The following is a 20,183-nucleotide window of genomic DNA, read 5'->3' on the forward strand; positions in this document are numbered from 1 at the left end:
GTTTAATCCCTTTCCACTGTGTTCCTGTTAATAATATACATTCACTCAAATGACTGAAGTATTGATATTTTGATTTAAGAATTGATTTTAGAGCATAAAGATCTGGTATCGGGGTATCGATATTTCAGTATGGATCTGCACATCACTAGTGACAGGAGTGGAGGGAGTCGTGAAAGGAGGAGTTAGTCTCCCAGCTCTGTATTTAAACAGGTCAGGTATTACACCTGTCAGCTACAGCAGAGTCCTGCTTCCCTCTACAACAGGAAAGGTGAGTAAGTTCATATTTCATATATCTGAAGACATACTGCAAATCAAATGCAAATCATACTTGCCCTACTTGGTTTGTCATGAGTACAATATCTCTGGACATTAAATTATGGTTTATTTATTGGAATCTGTGAGAAACTTGGCAGTGCCATTACTAAGGAAATAACTGCTTCGTTTAAAAATCTTCTGTATGTGTTAATGTATTTCTGGATCAGGGCTTAACCTACCAAAGAGACCAGTTGTAAAATGTATAAACTCCAAACAGAGGATGTTAAGGTCAGGCCAGGTCCAGCAGAACGGTACCATAAATACATGGCTGTAAAAAGTTTTCCAGCATCTCTGTCTCGCCACTTTTGACTGAGAATAAAGGCTCACTATGTTAATTAGAAAGCTTCACAAGCAAAGTGCTGATAGATGAACATCAAATTAATACATGAGGAGGAAAGTTGTGATAACGTGTGTCGTGTTATAATGCAGCTATTCTTTGGGAGGCTGTCACCTCTTTTCCAGTTCACTGTGTTAACATCTATCTTCAAATTGTTTCTATCACCTGTCGTTCTGTCTTCCTGGTGTTATGTGGGTCTGAAATGCTCCGAGTTTCTAAGTGTTGCTACCATTGCAATGTTTCCCAGAACAGAACAGGTTTTCCAGTGAAACTGTCACTCTGACATGACAGATACTGGTAATCACACATGACAGAAATCACTTTATCCTACACATATCAGAAGATAGTGATCCAGACCAAGGACAGAAAGGTTAGGCATCCAAAACCACCAGCTGGGGTTAGGGTAAAACCACAGGTGGAGGGACAAGGTGCAGATATCCAGAACATATCCCCAGATAAAGACAGGGTTAGGCATCCCAGCTGAATGTTTAGGGTTAGGATAAAAGAGCAGGTGAGAGATTAGAACACAAACAACCAAGTTAAAGATGGTTATGTTTAATCGTCCAAACCCAGTGAGAAAAAAGAAGAGCCCAGTGCCGAGCATCTTGTCGGCCTGATGTACATGGGGTTTCTTAGAAAAATTAATAATAATAATAATAATAATAATATATAATGTACATAATACAACACACAACCAAAATCTCATGTCAAAAGACATGCAGCAGGGAGGTAAAAGAAGAAAGAAAATAACACAGAAGAAGTTCATCGAGCATCGTTCCTGTTTATCAGAGAAATCTGGCAACAACACACAAAGTTCCCCGTTGGTGCCGTACCAGGTCATTTAGCAGGTAAGTATGAGAAATACTAGTCATACAATGTCTATAAATGTGCTTTTGTATTTCTCCTGTTTTTTTATTTAAAGCCTGGTCCATCCTGCTCACAGTCCGCTAAGTCTACTGTCCAACAGCTGCTGCTGCTGATGATGATGATGATGCCTGCTCTGTCCTCTGCAGCCCTGCTGCTGCTGCTGCTGCTTCCTGGGACCCTGACTGAGTGTAAACTTCAAAACCACGAATAAAACATTATTTCAAATGAGTATTATTAGGATTGAATTTCAAAGAATCTCTTTACAAAGTGTCGTCTATCTCTCAGCCCATCCTCCAGTTTCTATTAGTGTGGTGGTGGAGTCACCAAACACCAAACCAGTGACTTACACCACTCGTGGTTTACAGAGGGATCCTGCTGGGTGCACTGAAGAGACTCATGAACTCCAATGCAAACTTTAAGTAAGATCATAAAATCAACTACCACCTAGAACTAGTTGTTGTACACATGACTGTCAGCAATGCTGGAATTACAATACTTTAAAAAACAAAAGCACCTGACAGTGGTTAGTTACACAGTGACTGTAGGTGAGTAAACACTTTATTTAAGAAAAACCTCCACAGGAGGAACTGAATCTGAGCTGAGTGACTCTGTGCAGACTAGAGAATACTGAGCTTTTATTACATGGGTAAATATTTCTGTCTGTCTGTAGAGTTCTGTTCACTGCATGTCTTGGTGGTGGTGTTCAACAGTTTGTTATAATTTATCAGAGAATACACTGTTATGAAACAAAATATTAAAGAATGTACAAAAGACAAAGCTTTAGGAACAGTGTCTGACAGGGGCCTCGAACAAATAAAGTCAGTGACATACAAATGTTAAAATCCTCTCCGTCCCCCTCATTAAGGAATCTCTGACTAGACAAACATTTTTAATTTCAACACTGCAGCTGCTGGAAACAGTCACAGTTCACTTTGACTGTAAACTAAACTAGATGTAACGTCACAAATTGATCTCATGTGTGAACACTTTGATCACTTCATCATTCTGCACAATCAAAGCTCAAATATCCAACTGAAGAAAAAAAAACCTACAAAACATGTTGGAGTGGAGTGGGACTTAAACTGCTCCAAATGAGTGAATGAAATGTTTCCTCATGGACTGCAGTGCATGCTGGGAGGTTTCCCACCCTGCCTCATGTGAGTGGGATCATATAAATACTCAGTCAAACATTAGCCTTTATTTCCAAATGAGCACACGGTTATTCAGGATAACTTCATCCAGGATTAACTAATCAGTCTAAGCTAAATCTTAGCTGGATGAGAATTGTCGAGATCCTTTTTTTGACCTGATTAAACATGTTTTCCTGATTAGTTAAGCCACATTTGAAGAGTACAGCCTCTGTTGATGGCAGCTGTTATAGTGGGTGTAAATTGTTATTCTGTTCAGGTTCACCTACACAGAAGATCCAAACTATGGTCCATACCTGGAGAGTGTGAATGGTGTGGCTGGAAGTGCTGAAGACCACACATACTGGGAGCTCTTGGTGGAGACTCCAGATGACAAAACCATAAGACCTGATGTTGGCAAGTCCACTATGAAAAAGTCTTTCTCTTGTATTTATACTGCACATCAGATTCTAATACACTGTGTGGATCTCATTTGTAGGTATTGGGTGTTACATTCCCAGCGCAAATGACAAAATCATTCTGAGGTTTTCAAAGTACAACAACCAATGTACAACATGAGATCAGAGCCAGCGCTGGACCTGTCTGTGTACTTCATAAATGAATAAGCAAATAATGTTGATTGATTCTAACTTCTGGATAAATTATGCTTCCATGTGCTGATGTTACTGGTTCGCAAAGGAAAAATCTCACAGGAGAATAAACTTCATTATTGTCTCTTGAATGTAAAATGTTTCTTTGATTTCCATTCACCTCCACTGTCAGTGTCAAACAGAACGACATGTTACCTGAAGACTTTAACACAATCCCAGCCTGCCTGTGGTCCACAGAAAACAGGCTAATGCATGGCTGTAGATTTGGATACAGACAGTTCCAACATGTCCCTACTAGTGTCAAAGTATCACTGACATGGACCTAATGATGTTTTACCTGATCTCCAACGATCTTTCCATTTTAGCGTCACAACTTTGAACTTTGAAAGACAGGGAGGAATGATTACAGTGAGCAAAACCTACTCCACTGTTCATGTGGACACCTGACTATTGTTAGAAGACAGACTTAACTTCATCTCTTATGTTTAATTTATAATAACATTTAACAGTTTTTAAACCACTCATGTTTTGCTGGTAACATTTGCATCTGCAAATCAATATTTGCCTCTGAGATGTGGTTAAATAAAAGTATAAAGTGTTGTAAAACAGAAATAATCCAGTACATAAAATTTGAATTTAAGTACAGTACCTAGTACCAATCAACCATTGCTCAGTCTCAGCATCACCAACATCTTCAAGTTTGCACCTTTTTATTTTATACTCTACACCAACTGATTTCAGTTCAGGAATTCCATGTGTTAAATATTAAAAACACTGAAACCATATGCCTCTTCTTACAGAGCAAAGGAAAAAAGAGCCAACAAGACTAATCAGATAGTTCATTCACACTGTGACTGTAAAAGTGTTTAATACAGACAAATGAAGGCATAGAGGCAGCTACATTCAAACAGACAAGTATCACCATCCCGCAGCATGTCCTTCAGTAAGCAAACAGATTTTCTAAACACCAGTCATCCTCTAACTGCTCTGCATGTCGTCTAATATGAGACAGTGGAAGAATCTGCCAGTGTCATATCAATATTTGCTTCTTTTCTAACAAAAGATTAGTTACCTAAACATCTGTATCACAGTCAACTGGGTTCTTTAAAGGAGCTACTTTTTGCTTCGATGATAGCTTTATATTCTAAAATATAAAACATACTCTGGTTTGTTTAAGACTTTTTTGTTTCAAGAAAAACCATCAAATGACAAGGTGTGTCCAAACTTTTGACTGGTTCTGTATATTAATGTCACATCCTGAGTCCCTGAACCTCTGAGCCTGAACACAGAGCTGAGGGTCTAAAGAGGAAAATGGTTCAGTCAGTATATTGTTGGAAAACTAGTGAAAACATGTTGATAGTGAACATTTTAAAATGCTCAAATGAGTAGAATAAAAAGTTGATCACAAACTTTGGATGTGATATAATGTAAATCTATGACCAAAAGTAAAAAATGACGACAGTGAGAGTGTTTGTCTATAAATACAACAGCAGAAGCTGAGCAGCAGATGTGGACACTGAGCTGTGTTTAGGTTCACCTCTTTCTGAATGACCTCAGACACGTTTAATAATTGTACTGATCAGATCACACACAGTAAACTGACTGTCAGAGATCTGAGAGGAGGTCATTTCCTGTTTGTTAGACATGGTGAACATGTTAGATGTGATAATGTCATAAATAAAATGTTACAAAGCCACAACCAGTTTGTATCTCATCACCATCTTTAATGCCTCCCATGAGTTTATAGTACCACACCCTAACCCTAACCCTAACCACCCCTCAGTGTGATGAAGGATTCTCAGTGTAGTTGACTGATAATCCAGACCTTCCATCTCCATGGCTCCTTGTTCTTCTCTTATCTTTAGTCACAACTGTCTCATTCAGTTTCTAAACTAAACTGGGTCAAAGTATTAGTAGATATTTCACACCTCAAATTAAATACACCAGACAGTTCAGAAAACACAGACTCTGCTGTGAAGTGATGTTTAGCTGCACTGAACAACCCTGTCTCCTCAAAGGACTGTTAGACACAACTGAAACAGCACATATGTTTGATTGGAAACACCACCTCTGTTATTATTGATAGGTGATCAATGAACAGATGTGTCCAGCTGCAGACGACCTTTCTGTACTATACTGTTTCAGTGTTGTGTAGGTGATGTGTTTCAGCAGAGACAGGAACTGTTGGTGGCTCCATTGTGCCAATAAAACAAGAGAAAATGATACTGTAGATCTTTGACACTATTTTAAAGGGTAATGTGTATAAAATACATACAGAACTAAAGAAGACTTACACTCAGAAACACTGGGTTCCATTGATCCATCATCAGTCATGGACCACAGAGCTCTGGAAATGGTGCACAGCAGTGATGAGGATCTGTGGCTCCATTTTTACATTACTCTGTGAGTCGTTGACCTCTCAGAGCAAACACAAGCATTATAATCATACCTGTTCTCCAGCAGCAGCAGTGTCTTCAACATGTGTTTACTGTCTTTACTGATGAGGACGTCTTTACTCAGAGTGAAAGCAACATTTTAAACATTTTAACAAACATCTGTAACCACCGCTGCAAAAAACAAAAATAATGATCATAAAAAATGTAAAAAAAACAATTGAAATAAGTAATAGCAGCATATTTAATAGCCAAGCGTTAAACATGATTGAAATGTTGCCATCAGTGTTGTCAAATAATGAATATATTTTGTATCTGTGACTTCATCAGTGTGCAGTTACCTCACTCCTACATGATGTATGTATAACTGTATCAGTACAGTCCTCCCTGTGGGAAGTGAATGCAGGAAAGGATGAACTCCCATCAGACACAGACAGCCTGCAATAAAAGCAAACTGATGACACTGAACATGTAAATATGTTTCACATGTCCTCAATGAAGTCGTCTCCAAAGTGGATCATGAGTCTCAGAGCGCTCAGGATCAGAGAGTCCACGTCATCATCGATCTCGATCTCATCACTGTAGTTCTCACCGGACAGATGCAGTTCATTGGGATTCCCACAGCTGAGGCTGAAGTCTTTCATCTGATGTTAAAGAAACAACGTTCTGACCTCTGCTCATCTGGAGACAACATTTAGAAAACTCAATCACACCATCGTCGACAGAACAACTCACCTTCTTCCTCAGGTGTTTGCTCTTATAGACGTTCTTCAGATCCTTTTCGATTTCACCACAGGCTGTGTCGATGTTGGTGACGATCGCCATCTGAGGAATTCCTGCAGGACACAGAGATTAGCTCAGTGTTCTGAGTAGAGCTGCAGATTATTTCACTAACGGACTGGATCTGCTGAAGGCTCACTGAGATCTGGTTTCAGGGTATCTGATGCTTCAGATGTTTAAGTTGAACTGGAGACCTGGTCTTTAAACTAATGTTTGTCTGACTGTGACTGTCTCTGGTTAAACTGACGGCTGTTCCAGATGTTCCACATGTCAAACAGTTTAACACATAATGATGGTTGTAGCTGCTTTTTAAAAGATCCCGACAGTGTTGATGCCTTTAATCTTCTTCTGTCTCTGGCAGCTCAGAATATCATGAGGCAAGATAGAAACTAAACCCTCTGGTGTTTTACATTAGAGACATAATTACTGGGATTATAAACACAACATTCTGACATTACTTTCACTTTTTAAAGTGGTTCTGGGTCTGGTTCATGCACCTAATTTTGAAAAAAAAAAAAAAAAAAAATTGGTTTGGAACCCAAAAAGCTGCTTCTCAGCTGGAACCAAAAAATAGTGTGTGAAGTGTGAACCATGGTGACATCAGTGGGTGTGTCCTATTTTACAGGTCACTGTTTCCATGTGCATAATTATTGTAGTGCCGCTGCTACAAATGATAATATTTTGTTTCTTTAACATGTGTTTGGTTAACAAGTATGCAGTATATTTTGAAATATCGTTTGTCCAAGTTGCTGCTGTTGTGAAATAAGTTTGCATTAATATGGAGAAATTCATAATGGTACTTTATTTGGGAAGGTAGTAAAAATGTCCCATGTTCTTAACGGTCTGTGAATGTTTCATGATGTTCCCTCTTTAATTGAGTAACCAGGTGTCAATCTATTATTAGCCAATCCGTGCCTGTCAAAGGTGAGCGTCAATTACCTACCGGATTCTGAGAAGGGGGTGGGACTAAAAAAGAAAGGAGACGAGGCTCGGGCTAGTAACGGGAGAAAGGAGGGAAAGAATAAGACACAACGAAGGAGCTAGTTGAGGTATTTGAAAGTGTTTAAAGCTACTGTTGTTACGGAAACTTAAAACCGGAGGTTTTATTGTGTGTTATCCGTCACAAAATGTAAGAGTGAGCCATGTTTGGAGCTGTTTCAGCCGGAAACTATACTAAATGTCGGCGACGCCATTTTCTGTTGTGTATTAATGCTGGTTAGCCTCGTTCCCGCTAATGAGGAGAAGAAGGAGACGGTGTGTGTGAGGGAGAATATTTTGCGCCGAGGTTTCTGGGTGAGTATGGACATTATGTGAACTGGTGACAATATGAACAGTGTCTGGGAATGAATAGTGAGTTTATTAGTTTTGTGAATTTCTGGCATAGTGTGCCCCAAGCCTACATGCTGCCGCCACGCATGCTGCTACTGCTGCTGCTGTAGAGGGCGCTCGGGACTTCGCTGCTGCCAGAGGACGTGCTGTTGCACATGGACATGTCCTCAGGACTGGTTCTCCATCTCATATCACCTTTCTTCACTGAACAGAGGGTTTGAGGAAAGTGCTGCTAACCATTTCTGAATTTCCAAGGATTAGTGAGTACAAACGACATGGTACCATAACTGAGTTTTACAAAACCCCAGGTATTATTATTTTATTTTATTGACTTATAGAGTCACCAGGTCATTTCAAAGGGTGATTGGTTTTCTGTTAATAAACATCTCATGTTGTTGCAATGTATATTTGTGTTTGAATGTGGTATTGGCAGGGCTATGGTGTGTTAAAGGTTTGCGTGGGACGTTGTAAGCTCACATAGACAGTCTAGCTATAAAATCAGCTAACCAGGCCTCTCTGCACCCTAGGCAGGGTCGTATGCTCTCGTTAACATATATCCCAAAGTTAATATTTTAGTAGACTCCCTCCAATTCACCTTCCATGCTTAAGGTGTTAACAGGTGTAAAGGGGTTTGCCATGACGAATCTGTAGCAAATGAGAGTTGAGTGGGAGGGCTACATTATAGTGGTTTCACTCAAAACTGGTGGAAAACACAGGCTGGTTCACTGGATAGAACCAAGGTTTCAAGAACTCTGAACTGAACCAGTTCAAGAACGAGCTAATTTGTTGGAGAGGAAGCAGGAAACTTCACTGTCAGTGACTGCTTCATAGTTGTGAATCAGGAGCTTCAGTGTTTGGAGTCATCAGCAGGTGAAGTTCAGGAGGCTGTGGCTCTTCATTCAATGTGTCACATGCATTTAACTTACATTTCATAGACTTCAGTTTCTGCTTCTCACACAACAGAAGCTGACCAGACTGAGTGACTTTAGACTTTAGTTGTCAACCAATGTTGAACCTGAAAATGAATTCACAAGGATTCACAGAGGAACTGCTGGGTGAATTTAATTTGATAAATCCTTAGTCATGTAAGAGACAGTGACTGTGAGTAAATCCTCCTTCCTTTTCTGATTTGATGAGTTTTATACTGAAACACACACACATCCAGTGTCTCCAGTGACCAGTCTGATGTGTCATGTCATGTGATTCAGTGAAGGGTTCGGCTCAGTGAACTCTGAATTGCCTTGAATATTTCATTTGCTCTTGTGGATAAAATCACCAAAAGAAGCAGCAGATTGAAGCCACACAGTCCAAGACACATTGTTCTAATCCTGTTACATTAATATACAACTAAATATCAACAGCAATGATACTGAACTTATCAGTAAAATGTTCACAGACAAGGTGTTTGTTGTCCAGATTATGTTTCCTATAAGACGTCTCTGTGGGCCGTGTGGGACAGGATTGTGTGAAGGTCAGGACAGTCACTGAGTATCAACCACCAAGCAAACCAAAAGGAACTTTAGTTGGTTATTATAGCAGTTTCTTCATTACAGTCATGTTCCCTGTCACTGAACTGCTCAAGGCCAAGGTGAAATTTGATTGGTCGGCTGACACTGATTTTAAGGGGGGAGGAGTGACAGCCCCTGGCTAACTGTCTTTTAAGTTGTCTTCAATGTCTAGACTCTCAACTGCCCAGCAACCCTGAGTCTCAGGTGCCCAGTTGTGGTCGAACCCTTCCTGTCCAGTCATCCTGAGGCCGGGCTGGCCACCAGCTCAGAGCCTCAGTTCTCCCGAGCCTCATTTGCCCTGTTGACCGCCCAGTCGACTGCTCCTGTGTCACCTGGTCTGGTTGACATCTCACCTGTTCCAGTGTCATGGGTCCAGTCAAAGTTTCATCAGTTCCTGAGTTATCTGTCCTAGCCAGAACAGAGCATCGGGGCCCTGGTCGATATCCGGTTCTTCCTGTGTCGGCTTTACACATGAGTTCTTGGATCAAAGTCTCGGCTGCCCCTGTGTTGACCACCACAGCTGACCTGTTCCAGCGTGAGGGTTTTTGGTCAAAGAGTTTCTTTTGTAGTCACCGCTCCCTGAACTCTAGTTGACGGTCTGGCTGACACCTGCACCTTATCTCCAGTTAGTGGCCCAGCTGACACCTGTACCTTGGCTCCTGTCTCCCTGCCCGACACAGCTCAGATCTACAGCTGACGCTGGTTATGGTCATGTGTCTGATGGGTACGTTTCAGTGGTCTGAGAGATCCAGAGGACCTGGACTCATTATCGTGGGCTCTGTGTTCCCTTTGTCAGACACAGGTTCCAGTGTTGATGTCCGATGGATGGGGTTGGCAGACTACTGAAGACCTCCATCTTAAGGCAGGGCGTGTGATGACCCCTCCCACTCTGCCTGCTTTTGCAGATAGTGGGAGTTGGGTGGTAGGTGGAGATGGGAGGCTCGTCTGCTCATACCTGCCCTGTGTGGCCTCCCTTTTTGTTCTTCCTACAGTCAGTATGGCCCAGCATCCGTTAGAGTTGATCCTCTTAACTGGTCATTTGACCTTTGACTTGGTCATGTACTCCTCAGTGTGCACATGGGTGATCTGGTTTGGGGATGAAAGGTTCCTCTGTATTGGTTTCTTATCACTGGATGATGGGAAACCAGGATGGGGGTTCAGGCCATCTTTTTTAGATTTTATTCTTACTTGTACCCTGATGCGGTCTCTGGTTCATGTCTGTTTACCTCTCCCTCACCATGTTTACCCCATCCCCCACCCCCCCTCTCGCCCACCCTGAGTCCGGTTCTGCGGAGAAGTGTTTCCTTGCCACAGCTGCTTAGTGCTGCTCATGGTGAATCTGTTGGGTCTCTCTCTGTAAATTTTATAAGATAAAGAGTACGGTCTATATGTACAGAGCCTCCAGATAACTTCCGTTGTGAATTGGCGCTATATAAATAAAATTGACTTGACCTAACATGAACTCTTTAACAGCCTGATCACAGATGCCATGCTTAATGTTGCAACACAAATCTAAAGTTTTCTTACTTGTCTGGTGAAGCTTGTGTCAGAGGTGGTTGCACTGGCTGCAGCAGGAATAGTTGTCCTGCCTCGCATGACGGTGCTGACAGAGTTGATGAAGCTGGACTTTCCGCCTCCGACAGGCCCGTACAGAAGAATTCGCAGATGTTTAATGTCTCCGTTTTCAGGCCTGTACTCCTGCACATACTGAAGATCCCTCTGTTTCTCTCTGTTAAAAAATGGATATTTCAGATTTAATGAATCATTTTAACAACTTATCAGCTTGCATTGATAACACAGACATGCAGCAAATAAAATGAAGTAAAACAAAATAAACAAAAACAAACAAAATGACCAAACTAAAGAAAGGTTAAAGTAAAACAGTGTGCACTTTTTGGTTTTTAAAGTTTCCTTTCAGAAACTAAAATTTTAAAAATTAGATAAAAGGGTTATTTGATTTTAAAAAACACAAATCAAATAATTTTCTGTTTGTATCATGAAAGAAAACTGTAACTGAAAACTTACCTTTTAAATTATTTTTTAAATGTGATTGAAACTGTGAGACTGTAGGGGGTGCTGTTGCTCAGATGTTCATTAGGATTAAAGTCAGTCAGTCTTTGAAACAGGTGAGAGAAAGGTTAAATACCTGACATTAGCACAGAAAGGTCACACTGTCTGATGACCGTCACTCAACACAAAGCACCTGACAAATACTGAGTGATGTATTTATTTCCAGGTACAGGCTGAATGTGACAGAACAGAGTGAAAATCATCAGAAACTGTGACTCTGTGCTAAACAGAAATAGTCAGCATCTCAATGCTGTTGTGCATTTTCTTTCTTTCACCTGTTTAAAGACTGAATCACACTAAGAGCAACAACCACAAGCACAGGGTGACATCCATGCAACAGCGCCCCCCTGTGGCCACTCTTCATGGTGTAACACCTGCTGACTGGTTTGAAGAGATCAACAAACAAACATGGCCGTCAGGTTTGTGGATAAACTGAAGTGTATTCGCTGGTCGAGATGGAGGCAGTTTGTTGTGGTGTAGACATTAATCAGTGTGTTATGTGTTAACAGTTGGAGACAGCTGGTAAAACTGCACTTCTTCTCTTTATATACCATCCTCCACACTGACAGGTCCAATGAGTGGTGGAGTGTTAAAATGCAGTTTTAGTCTCATCTGGCTGCAGGACTCTGTGTGGTGTCAGGAAAGTTTAGGGTCTTTTACAGAGTCACCACCATGGAGGTGTGATGGAGAGCTGGACACTGAGCCAACACTCAGCCTCACTGCTAAAACTCCATCATAACAGAGACGTCTGTTAAACTGTTGGAGAAGAGAGTTTCAACAGTTTTACAGACGTCATCACAATATGGGCCAACAGGGGAAACACTGAGCACTGAGCATGGGTCAGTAAACTCACCCCCAAGATATTTTCCTCCAGGGTTCCTTAAAAGCTGAAAAGAAATGAGGAAATGTTTGAGGAGAAGTTCATCAACACAGATCATCACTGGTGTCTTAATAATGAGAAATCAAGATAAAGACTTCATATCTTACTGGGAGAAGGCGTAGGTTCAGGTTCTACAAGAAAAACATGTAGGAAACATGTAAACATGGTGTGAAGTCTGAACACAAAGTAAAATGAAAATACTGCAGAGTAACACTGACTCAGAGTTTAAACTCTGTTGAGTTTCTGCTGAATTTTCTTGTTTGAGTTTCTAAAATCAAAGTTTACAGTTAGAGAGAAACGCTGCAGCACCAGCATCACCTGATGTGGCTCTTACCAGGTTCAGACTCAATGAATGGCCACCACCAGGATTTCCCTGTAGAGAGAAAAGACGACATAAAGAAGATCATGTACAACATGTTCCAGAGCTGACATCTGAATGAACAGTGTGTAAACCAACATCTGAGACTGCTGGTTAGAAAACAGTGACTCTCATTAGTTACTAACTGATTCTGAATCTGTTCAAACACTGACCTGTCTCCTGACCCTCGATCTGACTGTAGTTTTAATGATCAGGGACAATCAGCACTGGCATCACGTCTCCTCTGGCTGCTTCACAATAAAAGCCTCTGTGTCTGTTGAAAGCTTTTATTGTGAAGCAGCAGCAGCAGTCATGTAACTCAGCTCTGAGGTGGTACAGACACACTGCACATAATGATCTGTTATCTGACTCGTCTTCAAACAAAATCTGACTTCAGTCTAAACAGAGTAGAACCATGTTTGCAGTGATCAACAACAACAGTCCATCAGTCATCACACCTCACTGAGTAAACTGAATAAAGTGAATAATGAGAAGAGAAACATCCTTACTGCGTCTGCGTCGCTCTGCCATCCTCCTCCTCCTCCTGTTGTAGTTCTGCAGCAAAGTGGAGAACAGTGAAATCAGACTGGTTTTATATCGAGGTTCCTCCCTCTCTACAAACCATGTGACTTAAAATAAATCCATCGCTTCGTAGAAACATCTCTGGCTTTCACACACACACACACACACACACACACACACACTTGTCCTCAGCCTCTTACCCCAACCCCATCCATCAGAGCTGAACCCTAAAACCAGGTCTTTACCCCCAAACACACTTTTAAACCTGCGGGGTTGAGTATTTTAGTCTCCACAAAGCTGTCTGACTCCACAAGTATAACGGACTCCCACTTTTCAGACCTCGTGCACACACCACACACACACACACCACACTCCCTTGTTCACCTATATTTGTGGGGAGTCATGGTTTGAGAGAAGCTGTGTGATTTCTTCAAAGTCACATGGAACAGGAATCAGCCAATGATAACAGAGGGAGGGACCCTTATATAAAGAGTCTGTGGCTCATGTTTGTTTCCACTTCTCTGCAGAGCTGCGACAGAGAGAGGATGAAGAGGAGACAGCAGCACTCAGGTGAGGATTCCTCTGATCACATTACTCAGTAAACAGTGCTGAGACTCAGAGTGTTAGAGTTAGAGGCTGTGAGACTGATGAGTGTCCAACGTTTGTGTCTGGAGGTTTTTTCTCTTTAAGACTGAAGTGATTCTCACAGGACAGATTGACTGTTTCAGAGCTTTGAACATCAGGAACAGACACTGTGTGTCTTGCTGAGGTGAAATGAAGTGGGACCTCAGTGTGGTCACATACGGACCCCTCTTCTCTCATTTACCTTCCTGAACAGAGCGTCTGAACCCACAGGTGAATTCAGGTGCAGATGCTCTTTAATCCTTTTGAGAATTCAGTTGACCTCAACCTTTCAGGTTGATGTGAAAGTGGCGTTGATGACTTCAGTCAGCGACCTGTGGCTGAGATAGAGACCACCAAACCAAACTGTCATCCAGCAGAACAGACCCCCTCCCTGGATCACCCTCATCAAAACATTTCCCAGGAAAATGATGTTTGGCCTCGTTAATGAATCTGTCTGAGTTGGACTGAGCTGCTGAAACCCCTTTTACTGTCTTTTATTAATGTCTTTCAGACGACGTGTCTTCTCATGCAGTAGTGTCCTGCTCTGATCAGTAATTGATCAGGTGTTGATTGTCAATCATTGCAGCAATGTGTGCGATATCATAGCTGACAGACCTGAGACCAGCTGATTTGACTTGCAGGTATCTGAGCGACGGCCTCACATGAAATGAGGCCCCCATCTCATCGTGGACCCTACGAGCAGCACATGCTCTGTGTTTAGACCGGGTATCTGTATTTAAAGGTCTCATCCAGTAATTTTCCACTGTTGCTTACACACCATATTTACTGATTAATACCTCAGGCATCGTTGGATCATGAGCAGCGTTATTGCTTACAGGGTGAACTTCTGTAATCACACGTCACACCTGTGTCCACAGCTGAAGGTACCTCTGTTGATCCAGATGACCGATCACCAGATGATATGGAGACGACATCATCAAATCCTGATGGCGACACACAGGTGAGTTTACTTCCTGTTTGTAAGAAAACTTGTTTCACTCCTCCGCGGTGGAAAGTAACTGATTACATTTACTCATGTACTGTAACTAAGAGCAGTCAGATACTCGTACTTGAAGTATCAACACTTTATTATATTACTTTACTATGTTACTTTTATTATAGACTCCGTACTGGAATGACAAAATAAGTTCTGGGTTGACTTGCGATTGGTAGTGTTGAGTGTTGATCTGTCCGGGATGTACCCCACCTCTCCCCCCCATGTCAGCTAGGATTGGCTCCATCCCCCATGACCCTTATGGATAAGTGATATAGATAATGGATGGATGAATCAAACCTTCTTCTGCATCAGAAACGAGTGGGGATAGGTCATTGAACAGAAATGTAATGTGTATGTTTACTGCAGCAGCTCTGAATCCAGAAGCTGCTCAACCAGGTGAAGCAGTCGCCATGGTTCACCTGTGTGTCCAACACACACACACACACACACACACACACACACACACACACATACACACCTGGTCTAAGTCCTTTGTCCTGAATCACTTCTCTCTGTCCACAGGAGTCAGACTCAGACCATCAGACACTCTCAGTGGAGTGTCCAAAATGTGGGAGCAACATTCAGGTGCCAGTTGATGCTGGGGTGGAGGTCACAGATAAATATCAGCCAGCCTCCTCCAACCAGAACAGGACCTGTGGAGAGGTGAGAGTGAGAGTCAGGCTTTTACTGAGCTGTGGGATCAGAGAGAATCTGAAACATGAACGTTCAGAAACAGAGTTTACAGTCTGTAACAGAGGTGAAGAAACAGGACTAACGTGTCTGAACGTGGGAACATCTTCTTTAAACAGACTAGGACCAAGACCAGAGTTGATACTTGGACCTGGTTCTGGTTCTTCTGACCTGGTCTGGACTGAACTGAACTGTCTTGAGTACCAGCCTGTCTGGACCTCAGCTGATTGATCTGATTGATTTCTGTACTGATCAATAGAGGCTCTCTGGTCCTTCCTCCACCTTCATCTGCAGTAAACCTCCATCAGTCAGAGCTCTGGAGACTTTAATGATCCATACGTAAAACAGTTACAGTGTTCTGGTCTGTGACCTCCAATGTTTACATGTCTTCATGTCTTCAGGACTGGGTGTCACTGAGTGAGGACCAAGTGAACCTGGACGAGGTCTTACAGGAACTGAGAGGCTTGATACCAGATCAACTGTATTCATGTATGTACAATAATTTACATTTATTGTTCTAACATGTTATTTTGATAAAACAGCTTGAGATCTCCTGATTAGTCCTCAGGATCAGGATCAGGATCACTCTGAACTCAGTCAGAGATTTTTTATGATGGAAGAAGCCTCACTCTGTGACACCACCATACATTAGTGTTTCTATATTTCAACAACTGCTACAGAGTGAGACCTCCTCTCTAATGCACCATCAGCTGATCTCAGGTCAGTTTCAGGAGTTAAACTTTGATCCAGATCAGATCAATCAGTTAAACTGATCAGTTTTGTAGCTTTGAATCAGGACGTTCAGTTTGGATCAGAGAGCTGATGGTTTAGTCTCTACAGCTGTTTCCTCACAGACAGACTGAATCTACATGGATTCAGTATCAGAGTCTCTGTCAGCAGAGTCTCTGTATTAAAGGACTCCGATCTGAACCTGATCAGGACTTCTCTGATCATACCATGTAAAACTTTAACACTCTCTGTCTGTTTTCCCTGCAGCTGCTGAACGTTTGGTGAACGACATGAAAAAGATCCCAGAAAACTCTGAACATCTGGTGGACCTCGTAGGTCATATGAAGGAACATCTGAAGAGTTTGAAGGAACATTTCAAACCTCAAAAATCTAACAAAGGTTATCACATTATTTATTCATTTATTCATCACTGAGAAACCAGCACACCACTCCTCTGAATACTCTGTTATATTTACACTGAATTCATGACCACGGTCAGGTCAGGAGTCCAGCAGGTCTCAGCTCAGAGAAAAGGTTCAGCTTTATTCAGGATCAGCAGACTGAAGCCGGCAGAGATAAACAGGACGTGAAGTCAGGGAGCAGCAGAGGTCGACAGCAGGCAGCAGAACCAGAGAGAAAACGGGGATTAAGGGATTAAGATGTTAACATCAGGATATTTTTTAAACATTTGGACACTGATTCTGATCACAGTTCTTCTACAGATGTCTGTTTATGTGGAGCTCTGTGGTTACCCATAACACCGTTCTTTGTGCAGGTCTGTGGGAATGTTCAGTCGATCTTCAGAGAGGATCATTAGGATTTCAGTTTTATTATTGTAAATGTATAAACATTAACAGTTTGTTCATCTTTCAGCAGCTAAATCTCCATCGTCATATTCATGCTGTACCTATAAAGTGAAGCTCTACAGTGTTGTCACTGGTAAAACCTTTGGTGCTGATGACGTCATACTGGAGCAAGTAAAGAATAAAAGATGGACAGCAACACTGATGGAGGTGACCACAGATCCTCAGGACTGCTACGTCATCATTGTCTTCTGTCCAATCACGTCTCGTGTTGGATCAGATGTGGAGGCAGCCATGAGACGTGAGGAAGGTAATGATCAGACGTGTTTCCACTTGTTCTTATAGTGAAATGTGCACAGCTCATTCATTCAGTCACTGTTTTTTCTCTCATGTTGTTGTCACGTCAGACTGTTTCATTTTCTTAAAATGTCGTCGCCCTCTTGTGGTAAAAATGTTTCAGTACATATTCCAGATTTAGCAGCAGAAACATTTCTCTTCACTGCTCTGCAGACACAGGACAGTTTTCATGTTCAATAAGTGAAGATAACACAGTGGACACATGAAGACATTAAAGGGTAATATTCTCTTTGTCTTCACATGAAGTTCATCACTAACCTCTGTCCTCATATTTCTGTCTCTCAGTGTCTCAGAGTCAGAAACCTGTCATCTTAGTGATGATGCATCACACCAGAGAAGTCGACTATTCACCTGATGGAAGAAAATGGTGTGAAAAGTATCGAAACGTCGTCTCTGAGGTTCATGTTCTCTTCCATGAGACTCAGCCGGGCTTACTGAGATGTGACAGGAATGATCAGGCATTTGAACAAATTCAAAATGAGGTGTACAAACACAGTAAAGGCAGACAGCCTTGGTGACTTTCTGGTCTGGATGTGGAACAAAAAGCAACAAACAATGAATTAAAGAAAGCAGCAGGATGGTGAGATTCATGTTAGTGATCAATGACAGAAACAGAGAAACACAGTTTGACCTTCTCCTGAGTGAATCTGATTTAATATCACTGATCACAGCTGCTTCACACTGTATTTCTGCTCTATAGTTACTGAGTGTCTTTCCTCTTTTTATTCACATTTTCAGTCTGCACATAAACATATAATCAAAGTTTTATCTGCTGAGCTGAGGATGAATAAACTCTGACGTCCATGAAGAGAATAAACATCAGATCTGAACCTTCCTCACATTAAAACATTCAAACAGAAACATGGTTTCCCATCGTCTGATCTTTGACTGCAGCTCTGTTAATGACCTCCTCCTCCTCTTCTTCTTCTGTGGTGGTTTAACAGCAGCGACTGGAGACCCAGCTCCTCCAGCTGTTGATGGCTCAGATTGGACTCTGTACATGACACTGTTGACTGTTTGCCTGTGTGTTGGATTAAATGTTTCATCTCAGTGTGAGGTGATGTTTGACGTTTGTTTCTGCTGCTGACAGCAGCTGGAGTTTCACTAACTTCAGCTGTGAGTCTGTTTCCTGGTTACACCTGGTTTGTTAGATTTAACCCTTTAATGTCTGAGCTGTTAATAAGATAAGATGTGGTGCTTGATGACAAGATGACTGAGCTGAACTCTACATTTTATTTCCCTTTTGGTCAGAACCATGATGAGTTAAACAATGATTAAAAAAGTTCATGTTATTATGTTTTTCACAGCAGTTAAAAGATGATATGAAAAGATTTCATTAGTTCATATTAACTGACATAAACAGAATCTAATCAGAATGTAAAAATCAGATGAAATACATTATTTGACATGAGGTTAAAAACTGTATAAATGAAGTGATGAGTTTACTTTCAGATGGATGTATATTTCTCTGGTGTTGACATGAAGCAGCATCGACAGCACTGGTTAAAACATCAGTGTTTTCTATGTTTTTCTGATTCATTCAAAGGTTTTTCACCTGATGGTTAACACTGATTTAAAACTGATGAATCTGCTGAAGCTGAAGAAATGACGAGCTGTTTGGTGACTGAGTGAAATCCAGTTTAAAACTCTGGGTAGATGGAACAATCCTTTAAAGAGGTGAAGCTGAACAAGGTCACAGACAGAACTGAACATTATTGATTCATGGATCTTTATTCATGTTGTCTGTTTCAGCCAAAGACATTTCAGTGTTTTTAGGACTGTTTTTATTGGCTCAGCTCGTTAAAGTTATCAATATTATTATCAGTTATTATTCAGTCATTTTATTTGTAATGTTGCAGGTTAGCAGAGGTTAACCCTCCAGCCACTAGGAGGCCTCAAAGCTGAATGTTCAGCCTCACCTGAGGAGAATTAAACCCACCTGTCTTTATCTCTTATAGGCTTCAAAATAAATGTAGGAAACAAGAAGAAAATGAGCCGCAGGGAGAAGCTGTGCTTTGAGGTTTTCTGACATAATTAAGTCAAAATCGTTGGACTCCACTGTCGCGCAGTGAGTGACGTCAGCCGACAGGTATGATGGGAATGATTGACAGGTAGCCATCATTCCCGTCAGTGAGGATGTGGATGTGAAACGGCGTCAAACAGAAGTTATCCTGCTGGGACCGAAAAAGAAAGTCAGAGGATGGAGGTGAGGCGTTTGTTAGTGATGTGGTTTTCCTGAGGGGGTTAGTTTGTCCTGCTAGCTCGCTCAGCTAGCCTCAGAGTAGGGTTTGTATTCTCATAAACCAGCTTCAGTGTTTGCTTCATGAAAGGACTGAAGAAAATGAACATGTCACATGTGAATGGACTGTGCTGTCCTGAGACTGTTGGTGTCGTTGCTGTTGTTTGTTGTTGTTCCTGTCCTTGTTGTTGTTGATGATTCTTGCTGTTGTTCTTGTTGTCATTGTTTGTTTGTTGTTGGTGTCTGCTGTGTCTTCGTCCAGTTGAAGTTGTCTCACGTTGTTTGCCTCTTCACATTTCTTTAGGATTATTAATGATTCATTTCTTCAGTGTACTGTGTATTTTATCGGCCTCTCATTAGAAGTGTGCTGCTGCTTTAGAAACAACACTGGTTATTTATGAAGTGACTAATAAATATTAGACCTGTTGTTGATTATTTCCACTTTCTTTCTTTCTGTCCTTTATTGTTGTTTTGTGGTGTGAGAACTTGTGTTGCTGTGGAAACTGGAGTTGCTTTTTTAAAACCACTCAGTATCAGTTTATTTACTGACGTATGGACGATTGTTGTTTTCTTGCTTGAGTGGCTGAACTGAAGAAGATGTTTCATTTTAATATGACAGGTTATCATGACTTTGGCCTGTAACAGAG

The 20,183-nt window shown here is 41.4% G+C and overlaps 2 protein-coding genes and 1 long non-coding RNA gene across 7 annotated transcripts; 2 read left to right on the forward strand and 1 right to left on the reverse strand.

Moving 5' to 3' along the window:
* Positions 1 to 226: 226 nt before the first annotated feature.
* On the forward strand, positions 227 to 1,873 carry LOC127140918 (uncharacterized). The gene is made up of 3 exons (XR_007811422.1): positions 227 to 268; positions 1,575 to 1,707; positions 1,805 to 1,873. It is a non-coding gene; the product is annotated as an uncharacterized LOC127140918 (long non-coding RNA).
* Positions 1,874 to 6,381: 4,508 nt separating this feature from the next.
* LOC108874528 (interferon-induced protein 44-like) lies at positions 6,382 to 13,235 on the reverse strand. The gene is made up of 6 exons (XM_018663031.2): positions 13,085 to 13,235; positions 12,552 to 12,590; positions 12,325 to 12,348; positions 12,191 to 12,224; positions 10,795 to 10,996; positions 6,382 to 6,486 (listed from the first exon to the last, which is right to left on the reverse strand). Exons 1-6 carry the CDS (start codon positions 13,104 to 13,106, stop codon positions 6,421 to 6,423), a joined length of 387 nt encoding a protein of 128 aa, XP_018518547.1. The 5' UTR covers positions 13,107 to 13,235; the 3' UTR covers positions 6,382 to 6,420.
* Positions 13,236 to 13,559: 324 nt separating this feature from the next.
* Positions 13,560 to 18,353, forward strand: LOC108874531 (uncharacterized). Of its 5 annotated transcripts, none has more exons than XM_051068907.1 (8): positions 13,629 to 13,667; positions 14,363 to 14,463; positions 14,600 to 14,682; positions 15,241 to 15,381; positions 15,810 to 15,897; positions 16,405 to 16,536; positions 17,011 to 17,250; positions 17,583 to 18,353. In XM_051068907.1, the coding sequence occupies exons 3-8, from the start codon at positions 14,644 to 14,646 to the stop codon at positions 17,813 to 17,815; spliced, it is 873 nt and encodes a 290-aa protein (XP_050924864.1). In that variant the 5' UTR covers positions 13,629 to 13,667; positions 14,363 to 14,463; positions 14,600 to 14,643; the 3' UTR covers positions 17,816 to 18,353. The 5 variants fall into 5 exon arrangements, with proteins under 5 accessions (XP_018518548.1, XP_018518549.1, XP_050924863.1 ...); XM_018663035.2 differs by having other exon boundaries at positions 13,640 to 13,667; positions 14,363 to 14,447; XM_018663032.2 differs by lacking the exon at positions 14,363 to 14,463 and having other exon boundaries at positions 13,560 to 13,667.
* Positions 18,354 to 20,183: the final 1,830 nt, after the last annotated feature.

This window comes from Lates calcarifer, unplaced genomic scaffold (assembly GCF_001640805.2).
Source record: "Lates calcarifer isolate ASB-BC8 unplaced genomic scaffold, TLL_Latcal_v3 _unitig_5449_quiver_691, whole genome shotgun sequence".
Classification (NCBI taxonomy): Eukaryota; Metazoa; Chordata; class Actinopteri; family Centropomidae; genus Lates; species Lates calcarifer.

Coding starts and splice junctions, on each gene's coding strand:
- LOC108874528 (XM_018663031.2), bottom strand. CDS start 13,106: ATGGCAGAGCGACGCAGACGCA. Junction 12,349..12,551: donor ATTCATTGAGTCTGAACCTG/GTAAGAGCCACA, acceptor TTTTTCTTGTAG/AACCTGAACCTACGCCTTCT. Junction 6,487..10,794: donor ACACAAGCTTCACCAGACAA/GTAAGAAAACTT, acceptor TGTGTCCTGCAG/GAATTCCTCAGATGGCGATC.
- LOC108874531 (XM_018663032.2), top strand. CDS start 13,601: ATGTTTGTTTCCACTTCTCTGCAGAGCTGCGACAGAGAGAGGATGAAG. Junction 13,668..14,599: donor GAGGAGACAGCAGCACTCAG/GTGAGGATTCCT, acceptor CTGTGTCCACAG/CTGAAGGTACCTCTGTTGAT. Junction 14,683..15,240: donor ATCCTGATGGCGACACACAG/GTGAGTTTACTT, acceptor CTCTGTCCACAG/GAGTCAGACTCAGACCATCA.